Source organism: Hyaena hyaena, unplaced genomic scaffold, assembly GCF_003009895.1.
Source record: "Hyaena hyaena isolate Hyena2069 unplaced genomic scaffold, ASM300989v1 scaffold_273, whole genome shotgun sequence".
NCBI lineage: Eukaryota > Metazoa > Chordata > Mammalia > Carnivora > Hyaenidae > Hyaena > Hyaena hyaena.
This window is the reverse complement of record NW_024080904.1, coordinates 1,283,388-1,297,186: the sequence shown is the minus strand read 5'-3', so window position 1 is coordinate 1,297,186 and position 13,799 is coordinate 1,283,388. Positions and strand designations below refer to the sequence as shown.

The 13,799-nt window shown below is 43.7% G+C and overlaps 1 protein-coding gene across 2 annotated transcripts in view; it reads right to left on the bottom strand.

The window, feature by feature from the left end:
- Nucleotides 1–5,151: 5,151 nt before the first annotated feature.
- ASTN2 (astrotactin 2) overlaps nt 5,152–13,799 on the bottom strand; it is an 898,753-nt gene continuing 890,105 nt past the window's right edge. For both annotated transcript variants that reach the window (XM_039245856.1, XM_039245858.1), the window contains exon 23: nt 5,152–5,981. In XM_039245856.1, coding sequence (XP_039101787.1) covers nt 5,744–5,981 — 238 coding nt within the window. In that variant the 3' untranslated portion in view covers nt 5,152–5,743. The remainder of the gene's footprint in view (nt 5,982–13,799) is intronic.

Below are 13,799 nucleotides of genomic sequence, written 5' to 3'. Positions count from 1 at the left end.
GGTTTTGAGTTGTTTATAGGCCAGTAGAGTTGGCTGGGGGTGAAGATTCTGCTTCAGACTTTTTGGGACCTTAACCTTCTCTAGACTGGCCAAATGGAGCCATCTATTGTCCCACTGTTAACCTCAATAGAAGGCAATGAAGGTAAAGAAGTGAAGTGTTCTTTGTACATAAGTTAATATCTAATATAATCCCTCATGTCCATGGCATATCTTCCCCAGTGTGGTGGGGGCATATGGAGAACCCAAGGCCCACAGAGGGTGAATGGCTTGCTAAAGGCCACCCAACCACTTTTCCAGAGATGTAAGACTGGAACTGAGAAAAAGGAGGAGGAGGAGGAGAAAGGGAAGAGGAGGAGAGGGAAGGAGAAAATGAGGAGGAGGAAGAATCCAGGACTCTTAAGTCTACAATCTTTCCCCTAAAAGTCTACATTCAGCTTTACACAAGCCCTTCACTATGGTTCACATCCTTGCATTTGGAAGTCAGCACATTCATGCAGTTACACATAGGTCCATGCATGATTTCCACATAAAGCCAAATGGTATTCTTTGAATTCTTACATTCTGCTTACTGTATCCACATGATACAAATTATGCCTCATCCACGTACTATCCATTGAGCCCAAGTGGATTTATCACTCAATTCAGGCTCCATGGTCTTCCTGTTCTAACACTCAGATACCAGAGGGGAATGGAAAGACCCAAGTTCCCAGGCCTCCTAGTTAACAAGTCCTACTGAATCAAGCTCCTTAATACTGCTCAGATGCAGCATCACTATTGCAATGACCCTAGCTCAGGCATCCTTATCTTCCTCTAAACATTGATCTCTTCTCCTACCCCAGCCCAGCCCATCCTACTTTACTCTACAGGACCTTACCTAGTCTCTGTGCCTTTGGCTCTTTCTCTTTTCTCTACTTTCCTACTCTGCACCCAGAGGGGTTTTTCCAAAATGCTTATCTGCCTATGGCACACTCTGCTTTCAATCCAGTGCCTTCCAATGGCCAATGTGTTCTGCTCTGCCAACCTCTCCAAATACTCTCCATCTTTTAGCCCATAGCAGTTGTTTACTGAGTCTCAAATATGGTGTACTCTTTCATAGATATGCTGGTCTCTCTGCCCCTAGGGCCATTTCTCTACTGCTCTACTTACTGGACTCTCACACATCCTTTGACTGTGAAGGCTCTTCTGATGCCTGCCCTGCAATGGCAGAGTTAATCTCATCTATCCTTTTCTCACCTACATAAGCTGCTGTAATAACTATTTACTGAGAGCTTTTGTTTTCAAGCACCTAATGGTTTTATATACATGAGCTAATATAATCTTTCCAACAGTTCTTTGAGGCAATGTATTTATCCCCTTCATAGATGAAGAAAGTGAGGCTTAGAGAGGTTAATGTCAGCCAACTTGAGCCTCTTAATTAGCAAGACCTGTTGAGTCTGCCTTATAAATTTCTCTCAAGCACCAATCCCTCCTTGCTGTAAACTGTTCAGCCAATATTTAAACCCAGATTGGCTTGACTCCAAAGTGTCTGATTTTATCACATTACATTTAGATAGCTAAGTTCCAAGAGTTTTTCAAAGGCAGACTTTGGTTCGTGTTCATCACAGCACTCTAAACCTGGAAATCAGTCTTCAGGCATTGGCTGGAAGGTAGAGGGACTTAACTTTTGACTTAGGATGGGGAAGAGGGGTGCTGTATCCATTTGTTATAGGAAGCACAGTTATCACTGCTTTGAATTACTTAGTCTGTCTATTTTTGATGTCAACATACCAAGATCATTAGAGCAGGTTATTCAAGCGATTTAAACCTCAATTTCTTTAACTGGAAAATGGCAGTAGCATAGTTCTTTTGCATATGGTTAAGTAATATACGTGTGTAGTCACTGATGTGATGAGCACTCTCAAAACAGAAATTACCAGCATTTGTCTATATACTCCCCTTCCTAGAAAAGTAATTCCTCAGCCATACAAGAGGAGAAAGTCATCTAGGGGTGATTTCCTGTGCACCTCTAACACACACCTTCTTTATTCGATGGTGGAGATGACATGAAGAGTCCCATCTTCACCAGCACAGTGGGACATCAGCTCCCTGGGCATTTTCCATGGCAGCACATGCATCATCTGGTCAGTGCACTGAACCCAGCAGCCCCAGGTGCATTACAAGAATGGTCTTTTTTTTTTTTTTTCCAATGAAACATCTTAACAGGCATTGGTCTCACTAACTTCCCTGACATGCCAGTGCACAGACACACACACCTGTCTCTCCAAGCTTCTGGAATCCCCCTCTGGAGATCCCGATGGTGGCTGCGAGGAGCAGCAGGGCTCCTCAGTGCCAGGGAAACAGGGTTGAAACCAGAGAGGGAAGGAGCAGCAGAATGAGTTGGGGACAGACTGATGGCACATATTCTCAGGGACCAGCCAACTTCGGCCAACTGGGCAGCTATCCAGAGGCCACAGCTGTCTGTGAGGGCCTCAAAGCAAGCCACACAACTCTCCTTGCAGTTTTTGCATTTTGTTGGGTTCTGCCATCATAGCTGCTTTTCCCTGGGTTAATACTTTTGATACTATTTACAGTTCACATATTGCATAGGATTGCTAATCATTAATTTCTTCTCTCCTTTTTTTAAAATTCCTTCCTTAATCAGAATTCTCTAGGCCTCTCCCAGACAAAGCTTCTTACTTATCTAAGATTCAAAGCATTAAACATATAACCTAATAAAAAAAAGAAATGGCCCTACTATTCATTGTGCTGAATACATTATAGTTACTATCTCCGTCAAGCCTCATAATAACCTCACAAGGTGGGACTATTACTAACCCCATTTTGTTGATGAGGAAACCGAGGTTCTGACGGCAAATTACTTACCCAAAGTAATAGCTGGTGAATGGCGACAGAGACAGACCCAACTTAATTAGGCTCACACCACAGCCCCAGCACACTGGGGAGTTTAATTTCTGCAACTGTTGAGCTAATTTTTTCCTCAGGTTGGGTCAAGACAATGAAAAGCTACGACAATGGGGTGACTCAGCGAAGGCCGGGACCTAGGGTTTAGGAAAGGGTACACACAAGAGGAATTTAGAACAGGCGTGGCATGTGGCAATGCTATACACTGAATGTTTGTATCCCCCTGAAATTCCTATGTTGAAACCTAACCCCCAGGGTAATGGTATTAGGAGGTGGGGACTCTGGGAGGTGATTAGATCATGAGGGTGGAGCCTCTTGAATGGGATCAGTGCTTTTACGAAAGAGACCCCAGAGAGCTCCCTCTTCCCATCCACCATGTGAGGACACAGCAAGAAGACAGCTATTTATGAACCATGAGGTTCTCACCAGACACTGAATCTGCCAGCACCTTGATCTTGGACTTCCCAGCACCAGAACTATGAGAAACAAATTGGTGTTATTTATACAATTATCCTGTTATACCAAAACTAAGACAAGGCCACTGACAAAGGCAGGCAAGTGTTTGATGAACGGAACTATTACTTTGCTTTTCTTCTTCTTTTTTTAACATGTTGGTTCCTCTCTGAATTTATTATGCCTAGGAGGAAGAGGAGTCAGCAACACTGTAGGAGAAATGTATTCATCTGAACTCCACCTACATACATGCCGAAACATAAATCCAATAATAATAAAACTTCTTGAAAGAGTATCCTTGAGCTTAGATCACTAGGAGTTGAGCAGATCTCTAGGCACTGAGTTGTTTGGAAGAATCTCTCTGTGCTTTGTTTCCCCATGTGTAGTAGAGTTGGGACAGGGTGGTTGTGGGGAGCTCAGTATGTAGGTGTTCAGGAAGGGGACTGTTGACCTCATAGGCACTCACAAAACTGAGCAGTAAGCATATTTTTAACTGCTTCTATTTTACTGGTATTCAGTGTCTCTCCCTCTCTGAATTCCCACAATGCCTTACTCTCTTCTCTTGGACAGGTATCATCCTTGCGTAATGAAACACCTGACCACGTCCTTACTTCCTCTATGGAGCTAGCTCCTGTGAGTTTTAACCAGAAAGTTAAAACTCTATATATAAGGCCTCTTTGTACTCATTACCCTCCCAGGTAACAAACTAGAAGCAGTTCATTTGCTTTTTAAAAGGAAATTCTGGGGATGCCTGGGTGGCTCACTCGGTTAAGCATCCCCTCACTCAGACTTAGGTTATGATCTCATGGTCTGCAGGTTTGAGCCCCATGTTGGGCTTTGTGCTGACAGCTCGGAGCCTGAAGCCTGCTTTGGATTCTGTGTCTCCCTCTCTCTTGGCCCCTCTCCCACTCATGCTCTATCTCTCTCTCTCTCAAAAATAAATAAAAATTAAAACAAAAATGCGGCGCCTGGGTAGCTCGGTTGGTTAAGCGTCCAACTTCAGGTCCGGTCCTGATCTTATGGTTCACGGGTTCGAGCCCCACATCAGGTTCCATGCAGGCAATGGAACCCTCTCTGCTTCTCTCCCACTAGTGTTTTCTCTATCTTTATCTCAAAATAAATTTAACTTAAAAATAAATAAAAAGATAGATAGATAGACAGATAGATAAATGGAGAAAACAATGGCAGAACATCTCCCCATGACCTCAGGATCCAAAGAGCCATCGCTTCTTGCCTGGAAAATAACAACAGCCACCCTCTTTGGGGCCTGCTCCATCCCCACGTCCACTCCTGGGGCCAAAACAGTTTTTCTCAAAGAGCATATGGTCCAACTTTTTGTCCAAAGCTTCCAACACCCTATGTAGCCCCAGGTTGCCCTCTAGCTATTTGGGTCTCCATTCTCATGGAAAATGCTTTCAGACCTGGAATGCAATGTGTTCAGTTTTCTCTTATCTCTGGGCTTTGGGCAGCTCCCGGTGGCCCATCTCATTCTTCCCCACTCTCCTTGGTTTATCCCTCCTCATCCTTTGAGTTTCAGGCATCGCTTTTTCAAGGAAGCACTTACTCGAAAGCGTGTGTCACAACCCAACAATGAGTTTAAAGAACCTGCCACTACAGTCTAAAATCACTGGGCCGCTTCTCTATAACCTCCATGGGGCTCTACGTTCCCTGAGAGCAGGGAGCTTCTCACTCTTCCGTTGCACGCCCAGTGCCTGGCATATAGTAGGTAATCAATAGATATCTGTTGAGTGAGTACACAGAGGCCCCCCAGTGGCAAGAAACACTACCCAAGCAGAGAGAGAGACAATAAGAATTTTTAATCCATGGAAAGTGCTGCAGGGAGTCTGTCCAGGCCCACAGGCAGCAGGAAGAGGCAGGGGTCCTGCAAACCCGATTATGTCTGGAAAAAGAAAAGCCATAAAGACCCAAGCTTCCTCACTGCAACAATCCTTGGGGTCTCCTTCCTGATGCTGAAGACGTCAGATTGTCTGTCCATGGGTCTCCTCCAGGGCCCACTGTGGGAAGGGAGCTGAGGGTGGCAGGAGGAAGGAAGAGCAAAGGCCGCTTGGTCTCCACCTGAAAGCTCCTGCCCCGAGACTGACCGCCATTCATAAGAAACCGTTTAAAAAGGAGAGGCTTTGATAGAGTCAAATAATATCTTAGAAAAAATAAAAGAGAAAAAAAAAACAAACCCGGATAATTCCAGCAGTTACAAAGTTCGCTGTCGGCTATCCACAAGAGAAAGAGTTTGCTTTGGCCTTGCTGGCAAGCCTCATCTGCCAGGCCCATCCTCAGCTGTCCCCCAGCCCCCCCAGGCCCCAGGATCCACACGAGCGCGGCTCCCCCTCCCATGGAGAGTCTCTGTGCTCACGGAGGGCAGCGCCCTCCCTCACCGGCCCTTGGACTCCCCATACGTGTTTCGGGCCATGGACACCATCTTCTCCTCGCATGTGATTTTGGTGTCCTTGAGGATGCTGTACCACACCATACCCGCAGGCCGGACCTCCTCGCTGCGGCAGAAAAGGTAGGGCACGGTGTCCACACGGCTCTGGATGTAGGCGCTTCTCAGGAGGCTGGAGCAGTGGCTGCTCACCCTCTCCAGTCGCCGCAGGATCAGGTGGGCCTTCCTGAAAGGCAGGACGGGACAGCGATGAAGAATGAAGCCCAGACCAAAGTTTAAGCCTTTGAGTGGTGAATAAAGGTCAACAAGACAAATAAGGACTTCCTGTCCCAATAACCTCCTAACCATTCCTGGCCCAAGTGGGATATTTCAAACACCAATTTGAAAATCACCTTGGAACGTGTCCTCTGCAACTGCGCAACATGTAAAGAATGAAAGTGACATAGAACCTTTGATCCAGCATTTTCATTTCCAAAAATAAAGAGAATCCCAGGAGTTATAAGGTCACCAGCCTTAGGGCTCTGACCAAGGAGAAATTATTATAATGATGATACATGGAAACCACAATCACAACTAAAATTTATTGACAGTTGCCATGCTAGGCACAGAGCACGTGCCTTTACATACATTTAACATTTTTATTTAATCCTCACAACAGACCTGAACATACTGTTCTTTCCACTCACACAGAATGGGTACAGAGCCCACAGCTGAGAGAAATCACATTGCATGACCAAGGTCAAACATCAAGTTGACCGTTGGGGCTGGGTATTCAAATCTAGGCCTGAACACCCACAAAGTCCCTCTCTAACTTCTGCTTTTGTGTTTCTCTATTCACTGATAATTCTATTCTTTTTTTTTTTTTTTTTTGAGAGAAAGAGAGAGCAAAAGAGAACATGCAGTGAAAGAGAGGGAGAGAGAAAATCATAAACAGGGCTCGAGCTCATGAACCATGAGATCATGACCTGAGCCAAGATCAAGAGTCAGACACAAGAGTCAGACACTCAACCAACAGAGCCACCCAGATGGTCCCTTTTATACCCTATTCTTACAGTCAGGAAATTTGGAGATCTTTCATCAAAGCCTTAATAGCTAAGTTCCCAAATCAGATTTCTCTGTATCTCATTTTTCTCATCTCTAAACACAGTGAGGATGGTCTTAGCTTCACAAGTTGGTAGTTAAGATTTACCATGAGAAATGGCCAAAGCCTAGCACAGAGTAAGATCCCAATAAATGATGTCTATGATTACCAAGAATTGTTATGATAGTGTCTTGGGATCATGTTCATACCGAATACTAGTCTAAGCTAGAATCACCCTGTCCTATGTGATCATCTTGAGTTACTTATCTGGAGCCCTTTATCCAGCACCAGAGAAAGGATCTTTGAGGAGGTATGAGGGTTGCATAGAAAATTAAAGCTAGCAAGGATCTCTGTGATCCTTGGGTCTCTCAGTGATGGCACTATTGACATTTGAGCCAGATAATTTGCTGTTGTGAAGGCTGTCTTGTAGGAAGTTTTGCAGCATCTCTGGGCCTCTGCCCATTAAATATCAATGGCACTCCTTTGTCCCAGTCCTAGCAATGAAATTGTCTCCAGACATTGTAAATTCTCCTCTGTGAGGGGGGGTGGGGAAAAATCACCCCAACTAGGAACCGCTGACCTGGTCTCACTCTCATCGAAGATGTGAAAACTGAGGCTGAGAGAGGAAAAGGGGTATCCTTTTCCCGGATCCCACCTTACGTTAGCATCACTGTCAAGGTGTCTCTCTCCATGTGGAATCCAATTTTCTCTACACTCCACCATCTTCAAGATACCCAAGGGCTGAATGAGCCGCTCTCTCCTGCTGTCCTCTCCATGCCCCTCTGAGACCCCAGGAGGGAGGGTGTTTTACGACAACATACCCCACAAGTGGAAGACTGTGTCAGGCACCTGCATAGCAGCCGGAAAAGGGCCGGGCTTACGTGTGTGTGTTTTGTGGGTATGATTTATGAGGTGCTTTTCAAAAAGTCCTCTTTGTATAGTTCACCGCTTGGGTAGAATATTTCCTGAGGTGCCAAGAACTCATAGCTTCATAATCACACTTGAGTTGCCACTCTGCCACAGTCCTCTCTCCCTACCCTGGCAGCCCAAAGAAGAGCTTGAGGAGTTCATTTCTCTCTTCTCCTGGCTTGAGTCCTGGCTCTGTTCCTTAATAGCTCTGTGTCCTTGGGACGTTTACTTAATGCTTCTAAACCTGTTTCTTCACTTGAAAAGTGGGTCTGTTGTGAAGTTAAAGGAGATAATAGTATTGATCGCTCATTTACTGAGCATTTATTTTAAAAGAAGGCTCCCTATTCAGTGTGAAAGACCAACAGATGGAAAATGACAAAAGGGAGAGTGGTAAGAGGAGGCATGGGGGCTGGGAGGAAGCAGAGGGAGGTGCCTGGGTAGGACTGGGGATATCCAGGAAGGCTTCCTAGGAAAAGGGCAACTTGTGTTGAGTCTCATAAATGAATAAAGAGAAAATGAATCAATGAAAAGAAGACAAAGGCATAACAGGAGGCATAGGTAAAGGCATAAAGGTAAGTGCTTATGTTGAATTTCTGAGGATTTACAGTTGAAATGCCATGTGTAACTGGGGAGGCAGTGGGAAACCAGAGAAGTGGCAAGAGCCAGCCGTTAGAACTTAGGAACTTGGGGGGGTGCCTGGGTGGCTCAGTTGGTTAAGCATCCGACTTCGGCTCAGGTCATGATCTCACGGTTTGTGGGTTCGAGCCCTGCGTCGGGCTCTGTGCTGACAGCTAGCTCAGAGCCTGGAGCCTGTTTCAGATACTGTATCTCCCTCTCTCTCTGACCCTCCCCTGCTCACACTGTCTCTGTCTCTCTCTCTCAGAAATAAATTAAAAAAAACATTAAAAAAAAAAAAAAGAACTTAGGAACTGGGGTGTTGGTTGTACAAAGTAATGGTGTACCAGGCAGGTTCTAGAATCTCACTGCTCAGGTTCGAATCCTGGCTCAGCTACCTACTAGCTCTGATAGTGAGGGAATTGTTTAGCCAGGTGTGACTCCATTTCCTTTTCCATGAAATGGGAATAATAGTTGTTATCTACCACAAAGTCTTGTTTAAAAAGCATTGATGAATCTATAACAAGCCCTCAATAAATGTTATCTATGATGATAGTCTGGAGGGTAAGAAGGGGAGATATCAAAGCGTTTTAAGCAGCCAAGTAACAGATTCAGAGCTGGACTATTTAAAAACATCCCTGGCTGCCTTGAGTAGAATCAAATTGGGGGAAGCACAAGTCTGGCAGCAAGAAACCAGGTAGGGCACACATCCAGGAGTCAAGTGTTTCCTATCATCACACTTAGGGGTGCTGGCTTGCCTTTTCTCTGTGTGCTTTTAAAAAGCTGCATACTCTTTCTGCTTCCTCATTTATAACAAGGGAGTAACATTTGCCAACCTCATAAAGTTATAGCGAGGATTACAGAAGTTAATGCATGCAAAACTCTTAGGAACGTGTCTGGCACATCATAAGTTCCTGATATAGGGTAGAAAGTACCATCCTCACCACTGCCCCTCACCATCACTGTTTCTTTTCTGGTGTAAGCCTTGTGCACCTTTGCCAGTCAGTGGCAGGTGACAGATAGGAATATATAAAGTGGAGACCTAATCATGAGTTCACGGGCTCAGATATCTTCCCAAGGGATGTAACATCTACACTAGGACTTCAATGATAAGACATATTTTTCAGGTAGATGAGGAGGCAGAGAAAAGAGCCCATCCAAAGTTAGATTGCCAAGAACATGAAATACCAGATCTTTGAAATGGTTAGTGCAAAGAATGGGTGAGAGATTAGTCAATTTGGCCGATCTCAGACCATCTAGGCTGATGAACCAAGCCTCCTTTTGAATGGAGGAATTGAGGTTTGGAGTGAGAAAACACTCGGTCTAAAGGAACACCTTAAGTTAGTAACAAAGCAGACCAAGAACCAGAGCTGTTGATTGTACAGGGCTAAATTTAAATGTCTGGTCCTGAAGTCTCAAAGTCAAATCCTAGCTCTCTAACTTAACAGCTATGTGGATCATTAGCAAGTTCTTCAATGGTGCTCTCAGTTACCAATCAGTAAAACAGGAGTCATAACAGTGTTCTGGGGGGAATGAGATAACCTGAATAATTGGACTACTCTCAGTAAATATTACCCAAGGTTCAAAGTAATACTGTAATAGGAAAGACACAGGCTTCAGAAACCATTAGAGTAAGTCACTTCTCCTCTGTAAGTCTGTTTCCTCATTTGTAAAATGGGATTAGAGATGCTTTTTTTTTTTTTGTAGGGCTGTTGTTAGGCTGAAATGAAATGACTGTTGTAGGCATCTAGCACAGAAATTTGTACACAGTAGGCACTAAACCTGTGTCAGTTCATTTAGCTATGCCCTGCTCTTTTTCCACCACACACACAGGCTGCCCCAGATTTTGGCTTGCATTTAGCCAACAAAGACAGTAGAACTCAGAGGGGAACACCATGGAGAGAAGGGTTGGAGGTGCTCAAAGGCCGGAGAAGAGGAAAGGGAGTGAGAGACCAAAGGCAAGAGTGCTGGGTAATAAATTTGTAGGCAATGGAGATTCATAAATCAAAGGTCAGGCATGCTCCAAGCTTTCCCTGGAGAGGGAATCATAGGTCAGAATGACTACTTTTCTCAAATACCAGAAATGAAATCTTCCTCATTGGAGACGGGACTCAGGCCTTCTGGGATAGGAAGCCAGAGGTGAAGGAGTGACAGCACACATTAATTTATGGTTGTATTAGGAGGCGAGGCTGAGACAGGAATGGCTTGTGGAGGAGTCAGGGGCTGAGTTCCGATGCCACTTCTCCGGGAACTATAGAACCTTTGACCAACCATTCTATTCCCAGCACCATTACCCAATCAGCTGTTGACATAGTTAGCGGACAGAGACCTAGTTTCTAAGGGGGGGAGGGCTGGACTGGAGGGGGAGAAAGAGGCAGTAGGGAAATGTTCCTATTGGTCTCTCCCCCTCTTCCCCATCTCCTTGGGTTGAGCTTAAATGTCTCTGTGTTAGCTGACCTCAAGCTTAATGAGAGTCGAGGACATGACGTGGCTGCACAAATACAGGACACAACCTCCAAATGTGAATAGGGCAGATTAAGAGAAAGAATGACTTCATTCCTGTTGCCCTGGTCAGGCCACATCTGGAGAACCCCAGTCACTTCTGGTAAGAGGGATATGCACAAATTGTAGCTAGATCATGATGCTGAAGGTTGTCTCAAAAGCCAAGTCTTAGTGAAGAAGTGTGGAAAGCAGGAATGGAATATGTCCTCTGAAGGGACAATTTAGGCAAATGGTTATGTTGTTATAACAAATGAAGACTAGTGGGGAGGGAAAAAAAACCCAGAAATTAAATATAATCCTACAATACTAGAGTTCATTCTTCAGTCCCAGTCTTTAGGTGGTAAAAGTGAGGTTCATGCTGGTCATATGGTTAACAGAGTGTGAGAAGAGCCTCTAAATCTGTTGCAAGGCACCCCAGTGTTATCAATGATGTCACTTCAAAATTAAGAGAAGGTGAATTTTGACCCAATAGGAATGGATCCTTCCATATATCCAGTGGTTTTCCTTCCCCAGAGATGATGAAATCAAGTGTTTTAGAAAGGAGTCTGTCTTAGTCTGTTTGGGCTGCTATAACAAAATACCATAGACTATGTAGTTTATACATGATGGAGATTTAATCCTCACAGTTCTGAAGGCTGGGAAGTCTAGGATCATGGCACTGAGGATGCAGCTAGTGAGGGCTAGCTTCCCGATTCATAGATGGTACTTTCTTGCTGTGCCTTTACATGGTGGAAGGGGCAAAGGATCTCTCTGGTCTCTCTTTTATAAGAGTACTGGTTCCATTCCTAAGAGATCCAACCTCATGACCTAATCACCTCCCAAAGATCCCATCTCTTAATACTAGCACCTTGGACATTAGATTTTGAACCTATGAATTTTGGGGGGATACAACATTCAGACCATAGCAGGCTCTAATGTTAGTAGAAAGCGGAGAAGATTTTTGTGGTTCTTGTTTGTTTGTTTTTACTAAAAAGAATCAGGGGGTGGATTCACAAAGAAATACCATCTGGTGGGCATCTAGTGAGCACTTTTACCCTTTGCTGCTGGAGCCTTTTATTTCTCTGTCAAGATACATAATATATTTTGCCTTAGTTGTGTACATATCTTGGGATGTGTTATAATGGACAGGACACTGGCTTGAAGTTTGCATTTTGAGTTTACTTTGGATTTGGCCTCTGACAGTTATTAGCTATGTAACCTTAAACAATTTACTTAATTCCACTGATTCCCCATTGCTTAATCTTCAGAATCGATGGTTTAGGAGATGAAATTGAGATATAAATGACTGATCCCATAATAGATGCTCAACTAGTATTTCCCACTTGCTTCTTCGACAATGCAGAGCGCCTCTGTTGTCCAGCTCATGGTTGTACAAGACGAAGGAATTAGTAAGAGTGAATTGACTTGAAGTGAGGAAATTCGTAGTACTCAGCTTTCAAAATCCATAATTCCCTAGTAGGAATTGATAAAAGGAATGGAATGGCACTACAGCATCCATGTGGACTTAGAGAAATAATATGGCTAAGTGGACAAAATTTTTATACAGAGTTGTTTATAACAGCAAAGCATTTGGAAGAAAACTAGTTGGTCTTATACGGAAGGCTCAAATAACATATAGTACATTCATATAATTGCAGGGCTAAAGGGCCTACCCAGATAACATAGTACATATACATCTAATAGAAAAGACCTATTAAGTGTAAAGAGACAAATAATAGACTATGGTGTATATATTTGTTGACCATAGCAGAGTTGGTGGAAATGGTGCTCTGATTGTAGATGCAGGTATATCCTTAAGCCTATATCAGCATTCCAATTCATTTGCATATCCATGTTATACCTGTATCTATGTCTGGAAAGGTATGTGCACATTGCTGATGATTTTATCTCTGGGTTGGGATTATGGGATTTAGAGGGCACAATTTTCACTTTCAGTTTGCATACATCTACATGTAGATGTTATAGAATGAGCAAGAATTACTTTTATTTATTTTTATTTTATTTTTTTTTAAAGATTTTTATTTATTTCTAGGAGAGAGAGAGAAAGACAGCATGAGCAGGGGAGGGTCAGAGAGAGAGGGAGTCACAGACTGAAACAGGCTCCAGGCTCTGAGCTGGCAGTCAGCACAGAGCCCGACGCGGGGCTCGAACCCACGAACCGCGAGATCATGACCTAAGCGAAAGTCGGACGCTTAACCGACTAAGCCACCCAGGCGCCCCTAAGAATTACTTTTAGAACAAAATACAATAAGGTATTTCCATTTTGAAAACATGTATATACACATCTATTTTATAGCTGGTGTGATGAATTTGAGCAACTAAACCATGGTTTTATGGCATCCCTGTAGTTCACTGGGGTGACTTTCAGCATCTGGCCTGAGACTACTCTCACAAAACAGAAAACTAGTAGCTCAAATACTGCTGCCTGGATACAGATCTTCAACATCAACTTTGAAATGTGATTTGGAAGATAGTGAAAATAGTTCCATTTTGTCTTCTCTTTATCTCTCGCAAGAAATCATAAGACCTTCCCAAGAATTCATTCCATAACTGATGGTAAGAATGACAGAGTCAACCAACCCAGTGATTTCAGTGTGGAACTGAAATAGACTACAAAATAGCAGCCAACCTTGCTATACGATCAGTGGGAAAGTTGTTCCATAGAACATTTGCTCAAGGTCATACTATGCTTTGTATTTATCTACCCTGAGGCATCTTCAATTATAAGAAATGCCATTGATTTAATAATAGCCTTTCAAGAAAAGAAGAAAGACTATAACACTTAATGTGTACATCCATTGTGCACCGTCTATCCTAATTTCAGAAATGTCAAAATATGCAAAATAAGATTACAAGTGCATCTGAGATCATAAAAATATAGCCTGAGAAGCCTAAGTTTGATCTTGTTCAAAATATCCTAGAAATTCCAGGGGCGCC